General features: G+C 43.9%; 2 protein-coding genes across 2 annotated transcripts in view; one reads left to right on the forward strand and one right to left on the reverse strand.

The window, feature by feature from the left end:
• LOC126548264 (uncharacterized) overlaps positions 1–13248 on the forward strand; it is a 49861-nt gene extending 36613 nt beyond the window's left edge. Inside the window, exon 8 of the mRNA XM_050196420.3 lies at positions 6403–13248. Within this exon, the coding sequence (XP_050052377.1) occupies positions 6403–6840 (438 nt within the window). The 3' untranslated portion in view covers positions 6841–13248. The remainder of the gene's footprint in view (positions 1–6402) is intronic.
• Positions 6489–19322, reverse strand: part of LOC126548262 (histidine ammonia-lyase-like) — a 58116-nt gene continuing 45282 nt past the window's right edge. Inside the window, exons 17-18 of the mRNA XM_050196417.3 lie at positions 19019–19262; positions 6489–6579 (exon numbers count right to left, since the gene is read on the reverse strand). Coding sequence (XP_050052374.1) covers positions 19052–19262 — 211 coding nt within the window. The 3' untranslated portion in view covers positions 6489–6579; positions 19019–19051. The remainder of the gene's footprint in view (positions 6580–19018; positions 19263–19322) is intronic.

A 19322-nucleotide genomic window follows, 5' to 3' on the forward strand; every position in this document is an offset into this window, starting at 1 on the left:
ACATATTTCTTCAGCAATTTTTTTTTAAATTATTGTTTTTCATACTGTACCATGGAAAACAACTTTCAGCACACTGATCTTGCCCCTGAGTGTCCTGTGTCATGTTTCATATGACGCTCTACCACTGATGAGCACAGGCTTGCAGTTTTGTTTTTCAACACCTCATCATTGAAATTGTAGTGGTGCAAGATAAAAGTGCCAATGCTGTTCAAACATGGTTCTGGAAGTTACATGCGCTTGCCTTCACTGATTGGCACTAAAAACTAACATTCATGTTGTTTGGTCATTAGGCTCGCTTCGGTGTGCTGCAGTATTTTCATCTCATTTGAATAGCCGCTTACTTTCACATCTTCTAATTAATATTTATCTCGTTAAATATATAGACTAGCAATGTTTATAGTAGTGCTGACACAAACATTTTGTGTCTGTTTTTTATGTAGTAGGTAGCTACTGACTACATAGTTATGGTTCTACGGGGCCTAAATTTCTTGAACATGCAACATAAAAGTAAATATATTATCTTTTATTGTGCCAGGTTTAAAATGCACACAGAGTTGAAAACACATGCCAACACTGTATACTGTGGTGTAGGGTGTGTTGTGCAGGACTCCTCTTTACATCATGGAAGTCAGAGGTCAGGGTCACATTATACCACAAACCGCTGATGTGTGTGTGTCAGCCAGCCGTGTACTGTGGTCGCAGTCCACAATGTGACTGTGTCACCGAAAGCTGGGCACAGCTACACTGGCCATTCGTTCCTTCTAAACAATGCAGTTCTCCACATACTGCACTGGGTAAGTTTCACCTTCTAGGGTCACACTAATGAACCACAGAGAACACCTCTCAACCTGTCTTCCCTATTTTATTGTTGAGCTTTCGGTGAGGTTGTCAAGGTGTGGTCTATGACCACTGCATCAGGCTGACTGGCTTGCATGCCAGTGGTTTAGGATATCGTGTGACTACCACCTGTGATTTCCGTGATGTAACGAGAAAGCCTGCTCAACATGCCCAATGCCATGCTCTACATTGAACAGGTAACAGTAAAGCTTAATATAGGTAATATGTTCAAGGAATCGAGGCCCTGTACTGTGATTATGTATATTATATATAATAGATATAATCATTATATATATATTGATTATATATTGATTACATATTATATACATCATCATATATATATATATATATATATATATATATATATGATTATATATATCATTATATAGCTACCATAAGGTAGCTATATAATGGTGCAAAAAAAGACTTTAAAAATATAGTGCGAGTATTCCTTAATGTGCATTTTATATATTGTGTGTAATGTAACAGTGAATACAGCATCTTCCGATGGGTCACTTGATGAAACCGACATTACCTGTGTGTAAAGTCAGGATGTCCAATTAGCTAATCAACCAGTCTTGATTATTTTCTAATTATTTGCCTAAAAGCACATTTTGCAATTGTGGAATTGAACTGATCATTACATCACACCAATTTAGCAGAAATCCTGAGGCTAGCTCAAGTTTTAAGATATTTCCCAAAATGTGTTACTAAATACATATTCATCGAAAGCCTGTCAATATTTCTTCAAAAGTGTCTCTTGCACAATACAGGACAATATGTGGGGCAGATGGTGGTCATTGTAGTTTTGTCCTTTTCTGTTGTGAAGTGTGAACACTATGTTCCTCTTTGCTGGTGTCACTGTACAATTTTAGTCATTTGTGCTTCAACACCCATGGTGCTCTGGTGAATGAGCAGTTGTGATGTTGCTGTGCAGTCATTGGCTGCAAAGGTGCTGAAAGTGATATGAAGGTTCTACTGAGGGCTAGCAAACGCTGAGCTCACATGTAATTTCCTTCATTGTTTGCGACGTGGAAGAAGGATTGAGAGCACTGCAGTGGGAGCTGAAGGGCAGGCTTTACTTGCTCACGTGCTGCAGATTCAAATATTTCTTGCTGGAGAAGTTGCCCTGAAAGTGGCAATTCTAAATGCCAAATCTCACTCGAACAAGTAAAGGTAAGCAAAATAGGCAATCCTTGGGAAGTGGCATCATGATGGTGTTGTCAGTGCACTGTATTGGCACTTTTCACTACTTGTACTGACAAAAAGGTTTAAAAAATAGTGTCAGTATTTCTTAATATGCAATTTATAAATTGTGTGTAACATAACAGTGAATACAGCATTCTTTTGAATGTTTTTAAGAACATAGAGTTTTAGAATAGGGGCCCCAATAGTTTGGGGCCCCTATTTTTTTTTTAAGAATGATGTCAGGAACGCCTATTGCATTTTCACTGGCCTTGTCAAAAAAAGTAGCAAATACCATTTTTATTATTTATTTGTCAAAATTACAAGAAACTGCACATATACACGTGCAAAAATTGCTAAAAGTTCACCATGTGTTAACTCATTGGCACCAGAGGACACTCATTGTGATGATGAGTTGCCTCGTCATTGGCAGTGAAGTCTTTCCCTTTCCTGAAGAAAATAAGTGTTTTTTGTAAGTTACTCCAGAATTTTTTTTTTTTTTTTCTGAAGGAACTACTGCACTCAATATTGTATGTAATACATTAACTAAAAGCAGAATGAATGCACTTTTCCCGCATAAAAGTTTATTAATGAGATGTATGTCATGAAAAAGGTATAAATTACCAGAATCAAGATTGTGGGATAAAATTGAACAAAGTTTGTAAAGCCACGCTTGTATCTACTAAAAAAGATATGTAATAAAAATTATGATATGCACAAAATAAATTGCCATCTAATAGGCACTATCTCCAAAAAAGTCAAAATTTTTCATTGAACAGGTAGTACTCCACTACAAAAATTTAATGGCAAGCACTACAGTTGGGCATGCTGGGCTGCGGCCACTGATGTTCTGGGCTGGTTTGCGTCGTCGCTCTCAGAGTCAAAGTCCAACAAAAAGCCAGCATCCTCAGACTCGCTGCTGCTCGTTTGATCGATAAAATCAGTCGCAAACGCACCGGAATCACGAGATCTGCGATCTTCCGAAGCGCGCGCACTGCTTCCGGGGGCGGCCATTTTTGCTTTTTACTTTGACGATCGCGAAACTTCGGAGCGCGTTCAAAAATTTCCGCCTGTCTGGGAAAAATCGAACTACATAGGAAACAAAAATGTAGCTCTCCTCTTTCATGTCTGACAGAGCAGTGTGTCCGTGAGCAGCGCGGAAGGTATCGAAAGCAGCATTTCAAACCATCATTAGCGGGCTAACAATGCCCAATGGGCACGGTATGGAAAGAGTTAAGGGGTTAGAGGGCCTCTAGTCCATCTTCATTATTTCAAATACACATGAAATAAATGTGTGCATCATTCTGTTGTGATTGATCCTTTTTCGTTAAGGCCACAACACTATGCACACTGGAGAGGCCACAAATTTAAAGGACACTCCTGCACCCCCCTCTGCGACCTTTCCAATGCTCTCCATGCGTGATGACACCAGCACGACCAGATGTGACATCAAGGCGATGGGAGTTGTCAATTGGTTGACCTGTGCATGACATCAGTTCTGCTGCTTTTATGCACACTGTTTGATAGTTGTCATGAAGCCCAGCGATGCCACAGCACAGCAACTCGCCATTTGCATACACTAATGCCAGTGAGGTGCAGGCACAAACAATTGCGTTTAGACCATGACGGTTTTAAATCAACTGCTCTTTGCAGTGTAGGTTGTCTGTACAAGTAGTGACAATTGCCAGTGTGGTGCACTGTCAACACCAGCATGTTGCCATTGCCAAAGGCTGCCGATTTTGCTTCCCTTCGTTTCTCTGAGTGAAATGTTACACAGATGAGTATATTTGTACACATTGTTGTGTTCACACATTATTACATTTCCAAGACACACTGTCTCCCATGCCAACAGGCATTACGTCATTGCCCCTTCAATACAGCTATGAAATAACTGGCTTGCTTGGGTATCAGTAGTGTTGGTACAGGTGTTATTGTTTTCACAAGAAGACTACATGCTTTCTAAATGAGCAATCATGTACACTGCTATCTAACATCACACAACACACAAATTGTATACATGATGACGAGTATAAAGTAAAAACTAGCTAAGTTACCGTCCATACAGTGGTCTCCCAGTTGCCACTGTAGAAGGGGCCTGGTTGCTAATACTGGAGTGTTTCAGAGCGATGCAAAACTGGTTATATACATAAAATTGTGTGTTTTGTTAAATTTCAACATTAGTTCACATAAAGCAGTGCGGTGTTTATATGTCAAGCAAGCAACGAACAGTGGCTGTATGTGCCAATGTAAACAAAAGCACTGCTTGGAGCTACAGCCATCATGTGCACCCTGTAAATTAGTATTCAAGTGTAGAAAGGTGTGCTCTAAGATTTCTTGTAGCATATACTATCTCAAATGTCCTTCTGAGAATTGGCAAAACGTTAAGGAGCAAGCAGCACTGTATCAATGCCGCCAAGGCAGAGTGAAGGACAAGCTGGAGTGTGATGGATAGGGCTACCATGTCATTGCCTGTGTGACAACAAAATTGTCAGAGTCTCCGAACGTTGTGCCACAAACAGTCATCGGCAGCCCACAGACCAAAATCTGCACTCTCCCCTACTGTGACTGCTCCTTTATCTTGGTGAGCATTTCAGATGGTTACACAATACATGGTCAATTGCAGCACATCTACTTCACAAGAGCACAAAGCACAGCAATAATGGCAGGCAGGTGAAGATTGTGGATCCATATCAACCAAAGTAGACTGTGACATTGTGTCTGTGTATCTGTGAGAGTCAGAAGCGATGCAGAGAAGGAAACTCCAAAAGGGGAGGGCAGCGAGGGCAAGCGATTAATTGTGACAGCCGCATACAAGTTTATGAGAGATCTGTAACTTTGTTATTACAGCACTCTTGAAAAATTCTTGTGGCAGCACGCCTGTTGCAGATTAGTATACCATGGCCACTATATCTCTTTCAGGCACTGTGTGCACGACTGTGCACTTCAAGCTACTGCATCAAAAGCTATAGCCACCATGAAAATAATGATATTTAAAATGCTTTGCATACATCTATAAACACTTCTGATTGTACCTGTTCTTCAAGTTTGAATAATATGTGTAAAATGTTTTAGTAAAATGAGTTAGAAAGTAGACAGCTGGTTGTTTACTCTCGGTGCCACTATGTCATGATATAATGAATGAGAAGAAAGGGGTTAATGATTTTTATTAATCATATCATAAGCCAACAAAGATACCAAGGACAACACGGAAATTACTTGCACTTACTAATTGAAAATAATAACATTATAAATTAATGTAATTGAAAGTGGGTGAAGAAAGAGCTTGTTGCAGGTAGGAAACGATCCTGCGTCTCCGCATTACACGTGCGATGCTCTACCAATTGAGCTACCGTGGCACCGTCTTCCCATCCACTTCCTGGGGTATTTATGTGTTACTACTAAAACTAACCCTGGCAGTGTTAGCCAGGTTTCTGGTGGCACTGGCTTTCTTTTTTTTTCATCTTTTTTTTTTGGTCACGAAAAACGGGTGCGCGTTACGATCGAGGGCACGTTAGAATCGAGTAAACATGGTAATATGTTGCCGTGTATGCTATCCTTGTGTGTATCAGTGTGTAGCATAGGTTTGTATATGTTAAAGGGCTATCTTGGCAATGCCTAATAATAGACAGAATCTAACAATAACTGTGACTTGACATTATGCATGCAATTTCAGGACATTGACAGGATGTGAAATTCTAGCATTGTTCTTGTGCACCACTTTCATGAAAGAGCATGTAAACAATGGGGACATGCCTGAGACAGCATTTGTCAAACAGTGAACTCCTCACCTCAAAGTGATGCTCCACCATATAGATCACTAGTGCAGGCTAGACTCTCAATGCTTCTTTCTCTGTGCCCTCACTGCATCTAGCCTCCATAGAAGGTGATAAAAGAGCATGCAAGAGCCCTATGTCACGGAGGTGTAAATCAACACTCCACACACCTCAACTTGTGTAAACTCCTACAGATTTTCTGCTGCCATTGGCAGCTGATGCACCTTGTTTCACAGCAGTGTAGGGACATGTGCAGGTAGCAAACAGAGGGTGGTGATTATGCTGCTAGAGGAAAAATGCAGTGTGTAAACAACTCAAACTGGCTAAACCTGTTGAGGGTAGCTGTAAACCTGTAAAGGGTAGCTGTTTGTGCACTACTTCAGTTCTGTTCATCTCTGGAGGCACATTTGCAGTGCAGTGAACAATCTGTAGCAGTTTATTGACAGCTGAATTGTATACTGTGTGCCAGGAGCTGTTTGTTTCATTTTAGTGTTGCCTCCTATTTACCTGCCCTAATCACTTTTGCTCAAGATATTGTTAAGAGAATGTTTTTTGCATGAACAACACAATTTCAACGCTACATTTTTAATCATTTATTTTCTCCTAGAATGGTACAACAATATTAACAGTGGAGAACAGTAGCACCACCTTTCTCCAACAAGAAAACAACTCAATGGTTGCCATGGTCCTCAACAGCTCTGGTACTCTTGGAATCCCCGTGTCCCTGGCCACGAACAGCAGTCCTTCAGTCGTGTGCCCTCCAGCAAAGACTCTGCTGCACAAACTGGGAACAACAGGAATGCCAGTAATGATTTCTGGTCAGCAGGCGTTTGTTCATCCTCAGCCTAGAACTGTTCAGCAAACGGTTGGCAGTCAGAACCTTGTGCTCACTCTAGCTGACACCAGTGAAGTGTCTCAAGATCTTATCTCCAGTGCACAGCAAGGAAGCACTGTAGTTGCTTGCACAGACCTGCAATATCAGTTGCCTGCGGTAACATCTGATAGCAAAGATGAACAAGAAGCTCCTGAAGAATGTACATCTTGATGCACAGACTATGTGCAGCCTCCATCACTTCAGGAAGCCTGATCTGTATTTGTTTTACATGCAGCCTGCTCATTTTTGTGGTACCTAAGCTTGTACTGATGCTGTAGACACAGCTTTAGGATGTCTCATGTTTTGTTTGTTTTTTTTTCAAGCTTCTTGGCCTTTTAGAGGGCACACATCATCAATCTTTTATGTGGAATGAACTGCCACACTTCTGAGCTGTGACTATGCAGTCTTAAATATACAGGTTGTTTCACATAACTAGATCCAGCTGTTACGCAATATCTGAAGATTGCAGCCGGATGATACCAATAGCGTAGTATTGGCAGTAGTTACTGAAAATGTTTAATTATTCATTAGAGGGTGCTATAATAATTGCAAAAGTTGTGGAGTACATTTAAAAACAATCCAGCTATTTTCAGCAAATTACTGGCCATGTAACTCATTTTTTCAGGCTCTAAGCAAAGCCCATAAAATGTGGAGAAAAAAAATTAGAACTGCACATGCGCTCCTGGACCAAAGAACTGCCCTCAGGCGTGTCTCTAACAAATGAAAGTGGTGTATATTTATGCAGCATAACAAAATACTCAGAGATGACCTGGTTAGACCTTTTCTTGTGGGGCTACATCAAGGATCGTGTGTGCAATGCAAAACCAACAACACCAGGCGCTCTAAAGGCAAAGATTGCTCAGGTTTCCTGCGACATTCCAGAAATTGTGCCAAGGAAAGTGACCAAAAATGTTATTACACACTGTCAGTACTGCATAGCTGTGGATGGAGGTTTATTTGAGCATCTATTCTGAAAGGGAGGGTGTGGCCACAAGCAGTTATGGAACTTTTTAATTCATTATTGTTTCAAGACAGAATAAAACTAAAAGTCACCTCTTTGCCATTTCAATTTTTCACACCACTTTTGATATTACACGGTACATTCCAGCTTTCCATCTTTGGAATGACTTTGGCAGCCCGACATGCCCCTTTCTGATAAGTGATACGGGCTACCGAGCGAATAGTGCAAGTGTCAGCTTTTCGCTTGCTTCCCACATAAAACACCAGTTTAGTTTGTTTGAAACACACCTGAGAGCACTTCAGTCTAAGTTCGCAAGTGCATGGTCTCATTGGCATAGCCGGGAGGGGGGAGGAATGGTTTGAGGGGTCGAAACCCCCCCCCCCCCCCTTGAAAAAATTTTTCTGACAAAACCCCTTTCCCATGGAACCGAAAGTTTCGGGAGGTGGGCTCTGAAAGAGCGACATGAATGAAAGGGAAAGCTTGAATGAAAAAGTAAGGCGAGGGCTAGTGGCTGTCCGAAGGGGGAGGACGGAGTTGTCATTTCACCGTACCTAGAACTTAAGTTTATCCAGTTTTCCCGCAACCGGTGTCGTGTCTATAGTAGTAGCGTTTCCTGGCCTTCTCACGTCGCCTTTTGCCTATCCTATTCAGAGTTTCAACGAGCTCTGCAGACAGCGTCTTCTCACGCGGCACCCCCCTGCGTCCGACGAATCCCTTGCGAGCATGACTGCGGCTCCCCAGATGGACTCCCTGCTTTGCCAGATGAAAGAGTTCGTCCGTGCTGAGGTCGCTCGTCAGCTTTTACTGCTGTCCTCAGCCACGCCACCACCTTCGCTTTTGCCGGCCAACCTTCACCAGGTGATCCACGAGCAAGTTTGTGCAGCTCTCCCTTCTGCCCGAGAGACTCCACTGGTGCCGACTCCCGTTGCTTTTCCCGAGGTTACTACACCTCTCAGCTATGCCGAGGCTCTAGCGCGGCCACCACCTCCGACCTTTGCGCCATCCCCATCAGTCGTGCCACTGCGTCCAGTTCCTCACTTCGTTCAGCCACGGTACCCACACAGCAGTGCACAATGGCGCACTCCTGACAACCGGTCAATATGTTTTGCATGTGGTCTACCTGGCCACGTTGCACGATTTTGTCGTCGCCGTGCAACATCCTACCGCCGTAGCTTCGACACCGAACCATATGTTTCCCCATACCCGTCATCCTCCACGTCTCAGAACCCTGGCCAGATGTCTTCCTACTCGGACCACTGCCCTCTTGTTGACTGCCGTTCGCCATCGCCTGGACGCCGCTCGCTTTCGCCAGTGCGTTGTCGTCCTTCTATGCCGGAATGGGAAAACTAATCGTCGCAGTTCCAGAGGCAAGAACTGCATCACCCACGAACAGACCAAGGCCTCTCCCTTCTCCAACTAATGTTATTGATATATATGTGGACGGCGTCGCTGCACTCGCCCTCGTTGACACTGTTGCCGCAGTTTCAGTTATTAGTGCCAAACTTTGCTGTTTGCTCAGAAAAGTTACGATGCCACTGTCAAACGTGTCACTTCGTACTGCCAGCGCAGACCGCATCACGCCTGCAGCTGCGTGTACTGCTCGCGTTGTGATCAACAGCCTCCTCTACATCGTTGAAGTTTTGGTGCAGTATTCTTGTTCCCACAATTTTATTCTGGGCTGGGACTTCCTTTCCACTAATAAGGCCGTCATTGACTGTTCTCGTGCTGAAGTGGAATTTCAAATGCTGTGTCATGCCCCACTCCTTGACGCTCGTGAACTTGAAGCTAAAGTATTTGTTGCCGAAGACGTTACCATTCCACCGCACTCATCTGCCCTTGCCACAGTGTCATGCAACATTGTTGCTGATGTCAGCGCACCTTTTACACCATCTGCAATTTTCGCTCGTCGCAAATGTTCCCTGCTGCCTTTCGCTCTTTTGGACGTTCATGCCGGCGTCAGCAGTCTGCTCGTCGCCAACCGATTGTCCTGTCCTCTCACTTTGCTTTGTGGGGAATGCATTGGCCGTGCCCAGTGTGTCGACCCTGCTGCCATCATTGACATGCCAACTGGTTCCATCGCCACTCATGAGGTCGCCGGAGTGACCTGTAACCCCGCGCAGGAGCCGACTTCGTCTGATGTTTTACATAGCTCCATCGCCGACACATTGACTGTTTCTCAACGCGCCCAACTTCTATGTCTTCTTGACAAGTTCCGTTCGTCTTTCAACTGCCAGCATGTTCCCTTGGGCCGCACGTCAACTGTTTGTTATCGCATCGACACGGGTACCAGTGCACCATTGCGACAAAGACCATATTGTGTATCTGCGACAGAGTGCCGTGTTATCGACGACCAAGTAGCTGACATGCTCAAGCATGGCGCCATTCAGCCTTCGGATAGCCCCTGGGCATCTCCTGTTGTTCTTGTTAAGAAGAAGGATGTATCGATTCGATTCTGTGTCGATTACCGTCATCTTAACAAAATGACTTGAAAAGATGTTTACCCTCTTCCGAGAATTGACGACACCCTTGACTGTCTCCAAGGCGCTTCTTCTCTTCTATCGACTTACGCAGCGGCTATTGGCAAGTCCCCATGGCACCCGAAGACCAACCTAAAATGGCCTTTGTTACACCAGATGGCCTATATGAATTTCGTGTCATGCCTTTTGGGCTTTGCAACGCCCTCGCAACATTTGAGCATATGATAGACAACCTTTTGCGTGGTGCCAAGTGGAAAACGTGCCTGTGCTACTTAGATGATGTATTTATTTTTATCCCGATTTTCCCACCCATCTCTGTAGGCTGGAGGAAGTGTTACAGTGCCTAACTGCCGCCGGCCTTCAGCTCAACCTGAAGAAATGCCACTTTGGCGCAAATTAGCTCACCATCCTTAGCCATGTAGGATCTAAACACTGTATTCTTCCTGACGCCGCCAAGCTCCGTGCAATTGCTGATTTTCCCAAACCTTCCTCCATAACAAAACTTCGCAACTTCCTTGGCCTGTGTTCTTACTTTCGCTGCTTCATTCGGAATTTCGCGTCCATCACCGCTCCCTTGAATCAGCGTCTATGGAGTGACTCAGAACGATTACGCCTGGTCGTCCACTTGTGACGATGCCTTCCAAGAGTTGGGTTGTCTACTGACCTCGCTGCCTATACTGCGTCACTTCGACCCGACAGCTCCAACTGAAGTACACACCGACGCCAGCGGTGTTGGACTCGGTGCTGTGCTCGCGCAGCGCAAATCTTGATCCGACGAGTACGTCGTTGCATACGCCAGCCGCACCCTCACCAAAGCCGAGAAGAATTATTCCGGTATGTAGAAGGAATGTTTGGTCATAATCTGGGCACTTGGTAAATTTCGACCCTACCTCTATGGCCGCCCCTTCGACGTGATTACAGACCACCATGCACTTTGTTGGCTGTCCACGTTGAAGGACCCCTCAAGTCGATTAGCTCGCTGGGCTTTGCGGTTGCAAGATTTCAACGTGCGCATTCTCTACAGGTCTGGCTGCCGCCACACCGATGCCGACGCGCTTTCCCGTTCACCCATGTCAGCCGAAAGCGATGCCTGCCTCTCTGCCGTTGACCAAGTACTTTCGTTCCCAGCAGGCTGCGACATGGCTTCGGAGCAACGCAAGGACGCCTGGATTAGTGCTCTTATCCGCTTCCTTCCAAACCCGTCGACTGTTCCTTCACCTTCTCGAGCTTTGCACCGTCAAGCATCTCACTTTGAAATTCGGGATGGACTTCTCTATCGCCGGAATTACGTCTCTGACGTCCGCAAGTGGTTGCTGGTCATACCGCGACATCTTCGTGGTGAAATATGCTCTGCCTTCCATACTGACTCGCAGTGTGACCCGCAGTGTGCACATGCGGGTGTCTTCAAGACGTACACCCGGCTTTGCTCCAGGTTTTATTGGCGTGGCATGTACACCTTTGTGTGCAAGTACATTCAGTCGTGCCCTCAGTGCCAACGCCGCAAGGTTCCTGCTCAGCATGTCTCTGGTCCACTCCAGCCAATCCCGTGTCCTGCCATGCCCTTCGATCATATTGGCATTGACCTGTATGGACCACTTCCGAGCACGGCTTCCGGAAACCACTGGATAGTCGTCGCCATCGACCATTTGACGCGATACGCAGAAACAGCTGCTCTGCCTGCTGCCACCGCTCGTGATATAGCATCCTTCCTCCTGAAAAACTTCATTTTCCGTCACGGTGCACCTCGCGAGCTTTTCAGTGATAGAGGACGTGTCTTCCTCTCCAAAGTCGTAAACACGCTCCTTGCTGAATGTCACATCATTCATCGCACCACCACCGCCTACCATCCTCAAACTAATGGTCTGAAGGAAAGATTTAACTGCACCCTTGGCGACATGCTCTCCAAATAAGTCGCCTCTGATCACACTGATTGGGACCTCATTTTGCCATTCATCACGTTCGCCTATAACACTGCACCACAGGCGACCACAAACTTCTCCCCATTTCCTCTTGTATGGCCGCAAACCTTTGACTACCCTTGACACCATTCTTCTGTACAGAGCCGACTCATCCGAATGTACACCCATCTCTGAAGCTGCCCGCCGCGCAGAGGAATGCCGTCAGCTCGCCCGTTCTTTTACAGCCGTCGACCAATGGCAGCAAAAATCTCGACGTGACGATGATCCCCCGCATTGTCACTTTCTTCCGGACTCCCTTTTGTGGCTTTGGGTTCCTGCCGTTCCTGCTGGACTCTCATCCAAGCTTGTCTCCAAATATCAAGTACCCTACCATGTTGTAGCGCAGACATCGCCTGTGAACTATATTGTCGAGCCTGTCATGCCACCTACGGACCAACGCTGTCGTGGTCGTGAAACCGTCCACATACAATGCCTGAAGCCGTATTACGACCTCATGATTCTATGTTCACCATGAGTCGCCAGGATGGCTCCTTTTCCTATGGGGGGCAATTGTAGTGAAGAGGAATGCCCGGCGCTGCAGCCACATGGCCAGTCATCCGGGAGGCACGAGCTCAAGCTTGCCTGAGCTGCACTAATTGAGACACGCTGCCTGCTGCTCTCTTGTACTGTATTCTTATTAGAATATATATGTGTGTGTGTGTGTGTTTGTTTGTGTGTGTGTGTGTGTGTGTGTGCGTGTGTGTGCGTGTGTGTAGTGAGAGAGAGACACACAGACAGAGAGAGAGAGAGGAAGGTGAAGGAGGTGGGAAGGAGTGGTAGTAGTTGTTGGAGCCTCCCCCCCGAATAAATTTCTGGCTATGCCACTGCATGGTATCATTATATTTTCTTTGATATTTCACATGCTTTTACAATCCTCAAATTTAGAAACGTAATTATTGTAACTAATCAAAAGACTCACCTGATAACAATTATTTTTAGCATGTCAGGATGACTGCCATTAATGTGTAGATGGTGTTATCCAACTGCAATCTTCCCCTTTTTAATTCTTTTTTTGTTCTAGTTACATGAAACTCTCTATATGTGACTGCTTACTACAAGGTGTTTTCTGTTTGTTACTTGCGTGCTGTAAGTTCTCTTGCGAGTCTTGCTCAGTCACCTGTGCCCATGTACCACTTCGGTGGGGTATGCACTCCATAATTAAAATGCTGCCATGATCACTGTACCACTTCATCTTGCTCTGTGAGTTTTACATATGCGATTATATATATCAAAAAGGCCTTGAAAAGGACATTTTATGAAACCTCAGGAACATGTCATAATGAGTGCTGTGCCTCTCAAGAAATATATTCCAGAAGAAAATTTTGAAAAGCACCTAACATGAACATGAATACAGTCAAACACCTTTATACGTATTTAAATGCTTGGGATATGGAAAACGCTCCATTATACAGGTCACTTCATTGTAAGGATTGCGCACTATGCTGCTCACACCAGAGCAGGCTAAGCACGTTCTGCAAAAGGAAACATTTGTTTTACATAAATTCTAGAGAGACAGTGAAATAAATCGCTAAATTTTTATGCACACTGCGTCGGACAAAATGTGCGACTGCAACCGACCATATTGCACAAAGTCCACGGCCTGCTCCATGCAGAAACGGGAAAGCGATGCAAGTTAAAGCTGCGAAATGTCAAATGCTACTATTCCATCCCTTGCCGTCCAAAGTTTTGGTTTGTTTATAGCCTCCTTAATAGTGTTGCCTTCGTTGACATTTCGCATCTTTTCCGTGCTATAGATGGCTTTGAAGTCGTTTGTAATCCCTTACGAACACATCATTAAGTCGTCGTTACGGTGTCGTATTCGTCAGCCGTCATGCCCACTGCTGCGTTACAACAAGCAGCATACGACTTCAGCACTTCCTGGTGCAGTGCAGCATGACTGTGACACTTGACGTCGGCTAGCACTGCCATTAGCATAGAGCGCTGCTCATCTGCAATGGGCAGTAGCGGCGTCGCTATATATTGAGTTTGTTGTAAAGCAACAAATCATCTACCAGGATGGCTAAATTCCTTCATTGTACAAGCAAATTCGTTGCAGTGGTTGTCGTTGTAGAGGCGTTCACAATGCACATGAAAGATAGGAATTTGGCTAGGACATAACTGGTCCTTCGTTATAAAGTCATTTTGTTGTAGAGGCATTCTGCTCAGCAAGGGTGACACTGAAAGGAACGCCCTGCTATTTTTCGATTACGTGGAGCTCTAGGTGGGCCTCTGACAAAGCTGCCCGAGAACGACAAATGAGCAGTGAAGGACAGGTGAGAAGTGGTAACAGCCAGCACTTCCCATTTTCTAGTAATCACTGGCTCACCTGAAAGGGTGCTGCATGCACAACCTTGTGCACAAGAGTAATTCGTAGTCAAAAATGACTAATGGTTGGCATTATCAGCTGGTATCACCAGACTTCAATTAATAGCCGGCCACCAATTCCAGAAATGGTAAGCAGGCGCCCTATCTTAAAGAGAGGGGGAAAGATTCCAGCTTCGTTCTCTACCTGCAAAATGTGCTTACTTGCCAAGTTTGATGCTTTGCTGTTAAACAGGCTAGTTGTTTGCTAGAATCTTTATTCATGTTACCAATGCAATAAGAAAGGGACACAAAAGATGCAGACAGCACAAATGCTGGACTACAACTGAAGTTTACTTAACACTTAAGGCTACACAAAGCCAGAACTGTAAAACACAACAAAATCGGAACCTAACTGGTTAGTATTTGAGGCTCTGAACATCAAAAATGGTGATAATTGAATTAGCACAGCTTCTGTTGGCATCACATAGAAAGAAATGGAGTACCTCAGTCAGAAAATGAGTGGCATGCACACATGGTAACAATTCTGTGTTTAGAGTTCTTGCTTTGTGTAGCCTTGTGTTAAGTAAATTTCAGTTGTATTCCAGCATTTGTAATGTCTGCGTGTGTTCTTCGTGTTCATTAATACTGTGCTTGTAACATGAATCAAGAAGCCTAGCTTCATACGTGGTTCAGGACTTATTTAAGGGGCTCCTTGAAATAATTTTTGTTGCATCTTTAAGACAATTATTTAGACATAGAATCTGTCGTGGAATGCATTCTCGCAAAAATTGTATGATTGCACACTATATTAAAAGAGCTACAAGTAAAGAATTTGCCCTTTTCTCAAGCCACATCACTCCCCCACAATGTAGTTAATGTGACAATGGCTGCATCCCACATCCCTGAGCACAACATTATTTGGTGACGCGAGTGTTGTCTACCTGCGGTTGGTTTGAACAGAATATGTTCCCACATCTATTTTCAATGTATTTTCTCATCACTTTGGTAGTGGTGACATTAAAATGAAGTTTCCATCATGTACTTGCTGCAGTGCACTCCCTACACGTGCCTCTAATGCACACGGGTGAGCACTGCTTCACGCATGTATTTGAGGGGGAAAATAAAGTACCACTCTGACAAGCCACGGCACAGCAGGTGCATGCATTCACTAGCCGTGTTACTTTCTCACGCCACTAAAAAACGTCACCGCACCTAATTCTTTTCTGAAGGACCTTGGCACAAATTCGTCTGAGATGGCCCCCTCCCCCCATATTCTGCTGACAGCTACCACCACTGTTTTAACATTTAAAACAGTTTTTCTCACCCCTCCTTTGCTTTGTACAGTCCATAGGTCACACAGAAAGCCCAGCTCTTTAGAATAACCACTTACTCCACTTCTTTCCTGGCATGTATTCACGGCATACATACAACAACAGATGGCCCACATTCTCAGGTGGAAGCGTACCAAAAGAATTCACTCACGCGCTAGTTGGTACATTGTTCTTGAACACTATGATTGTTCAGCATAAATGGACTGGACATAAAGGAACACAAACAATGTAAACCCTAAAATAGGAGAAGGAACAATTCTGGCAGACATCTGGCAGATCACTGCAACCAGTGTACATTGGGTGCACACCATACTTAGATAAGACTACTCTTCTAAAACAGGCAAAAACTGAAACAGAAAGCAAGGTAGTTGAAGCAGCCAACATTAGGAAAGCTGGTGACCTCTGTGTGAGTGCACCTAGCATAAATATTTACAGTAAAGAGCTGCAGTTTCTAAATGGTCATCTCTGATGTGTATTTGTTGTTTGATGACATGTCTGATTGTACAAAACTTGGTTTGACAATTCTGAAATAAAATAGTTGGAAGTCGGCGCCCATCTATGGAGATATTGTTTATGCCCTGTCCATTGTTGCTGCACAATGCCAGTTTTCAGGAAGCATGCCATTGCATTGACTAATAGTCTATTTTTATTACATTTGTGTTACTTTTTACAGCGAAACAGAGTACATATACATATACTATTAAAAACGACAATTAGTAGAACACCATGCTTAATGTAATCATGATGACACCAGATGGTAAACTAATGAGATTGCTCACCTGAAAGGCATCTTGCCCATCCCCATTCTATACATAGGATGGGGATGGTTGAGAGAAAGCATTCAGAGTGGCATTGCTTTGATTGGTAGGAAATTTAAATCTTTCATGTTCATATATAAATTGTATGGTTTACATAGGGCAGGTAAAGTTGACCCTTAGTGTTCACAAGGGTCTCCCTTACAAAAGGAATGTGTTCATGCGCAACTATGACAGTGGTTTCAGGGTCCCTTTAAAATGCACTTTCCTGCACTATATTTTTGGTACAAAGCTGCATTTACTTTGGGGGAATGCTATGGCATTGTACAAACATGAAAAGCAGTATGGCCCAAGTATGAAAATTCACAACAGAAGCGTCCCCCCCCCCCCCATTAGTGGGAATTTCAAATCAAACTGTATAATTAGAAAATAAGTTAAATATTGTAAGAAACTGCACATTTAGCCAGAACCGTTGGCAGTCGTGCTGTGTAAAATGCTGTGCAAATTTCTTTTTGGTTATGTTGTTCGAAGTATACATTAAAAATGTGTTGATAAAATTTCTAGTATGTAATCAGTTTTCTTGTGTGCAAAGAGCTGAAGCAGCGCAGCAGCCATACAAACATTGACAAAGATGGAGTGCTCACACTACCGAAGTGGCACCTATGTGTAATCTAAGCAGTCTGTCTGCTATTCTTGTTTTACAGCAAAGCTGTTAAGGGAGTTCCACAGCAGTTTTCGTGCAACGATGGTGAAAGTTTAGAACAACAGAAAGCTGAGTTAGTTGGTAAGGATTCATAATGCAAAGAAGGGGTAAGGTGTGCAGACACAGACACAAGGAAGAGAAATGGACAAATTCACAATTCGTGTTGTCCACTTCTCTTGTGTCCGTGCCTGCACGCCTTACCCCTTCTTTGCATTAAGGATGGTGAAAGCTGACATTGGTGAATGCCGGCGTGCGGCAGCATGGTCAGTATCAAATGTCAAAGAAAAACCAGTTGCTTATATGTGTCAGAGCCCCTAATTTGTTTAGAAATGTAACTATCAATGGTTATAAGGTAAAAATCAGCTTGCGTGTACCTCACTTGAATAGACAGCTTCTTTGTGTGGCTTATTTTAGCCACTAATTTGCAATTTTTCGCTTCTCACATCACATTTTACTGGCTCCATGTTGAAGGTCAGCTAGGAGGGGCCCAAACTGACAAACACTTTGTGGGTATTGCGTCTGGGCCTTATGATAGCTAAGATAAATCTTACTATCTGTTCTTATGAGTACGTTTTTGTACCGAATTTTTCATGATTGTAAAGGGAAACGCAAGTCTCCACACAAAGCTTAAATATACAAGCACATAAAAACCCTCAGGGATAGCGAAGGAATTTCACCAGATATAGTATAAAGCATTTGCACAGTACTTAGTAAATTTCGGGCACTGGCAAAACACCCCCTAGGACTTCCAAAAAGTGAAAGAACTCCCTTATACAGCTTCGCTGTCTTATATGCATGTTGCTCGGGGCATACATCTGCAAAGGATTATGTTTTTTTTTTTTTTTTTTTTGCCAGAATATTTAGCATAACATATAAAGCTCAATGCGTGTTTTCTGGTGCCAAAATGGTGATATGAGGCAGTCAGTCAGCAGGATGACCTAGCACAGGCAACACTGAAAATTGGCTTTTGAACTGTAGAGCACATTTTAATTTATTAAATCAGAAGCCAATGTTCAGTTGAATCTCGGTACTATATTAAAGAGCTGGCAGGCATACGCAGCCATGCCCATTCGGTGCCAGTTTCACCTGATGAACACTAGTATCATCAGCTTGATGATGCCTGATACTAAGGGCAAGAACAAAGTTAGGTTGGGAGGAGGGGGTAAAATTTGGGTCTTTTTATGGCAACATATTAACTGCAAGCAGTTACTTTGGGCCCTTGTAGCTCTGAAGGCACACTTGGACATTTGTCTTTGAAAACATTCCGAGACACATACAGACTAGATGGGTTACATCATTGACAGCCTCTCATTGCCTTTTTCTTGTCAGCTGTATAGACTTCAACTTGGAGCTTAAACTTTAATACTTTCTGCATAAAGAAATGCTATTCTGTGCATCATTCCATTTTTTGAGGGAGGGAGGGGGGATCTCATGTGCGAAGCATGGAAGTAAATTACATGGCTCCAGTGCAAATTTCATAAATGAAAGGGTGTAATCGTCACCATTTTACTAATTGCTCATGGTCATTTTGGTCCAAGTGCTTGTTAACATAACCAAGTGAGAATTTATTCTGTATTCATACTGCCAAAAATGGGCTTTGCTTATGTCATCTTTGGAGGCCCGATGCAGTGTTGGAAAACGGAGTTAATTAAAGGCCACGCATGCGTGGGCTAGGTGTAATCACATGTTTCTGCACTGTAACATGTTTGCAGGAACTTTTGTCATAATGCATTGTGTCCTATTATGTCATGAACTTTATTTATTACTGGCTCATGCCTTCGTGAAATAATTTCCTCATTTGAATACATCTGCAACCATCTCTTGTGATACTAAGTGAGAGCAACAAGGTTTGCTAATTACCATTGAATTTGCCAGAATGCCTGCCTTCTTCAGTCAGTAGTCATGGTTGTCCACCCTGCGTTTCTTGCTTGAGCTTGCCACACTGATCTCTGATGTCGTTGGTGAAGGCATTCGTGTCTCCTCCTCCTGTACTGTGAAGTAGTGGTCCATGTGTGGCTTGACAATGTCCCAAACCCGCGACTGTTTCAGTAGGTCCGTGGCCGCGTCAATGTCAGGCGCCATCACTCGGTCCTTGTCCCAGGATCTTGAAACAAAGAAGCGTCACTATGCAACTATTCTGGGACAAGAACTGCAGTTGTCTAAT

Source organism: Dermacentor andersoni, chromosome 1 (genome assembly GCF_023375885.2).
Source record: "Dermacentor andersoni chromosome 1, qqDerAnde1_hic_scaffold, whole genome shotgun sequence".
NCBI lineage: Eukaryota > Metazoa > Arthropoda > Arachnida > Ixodida > Ixodidae > Dermacentor > Dermacentor andersoni.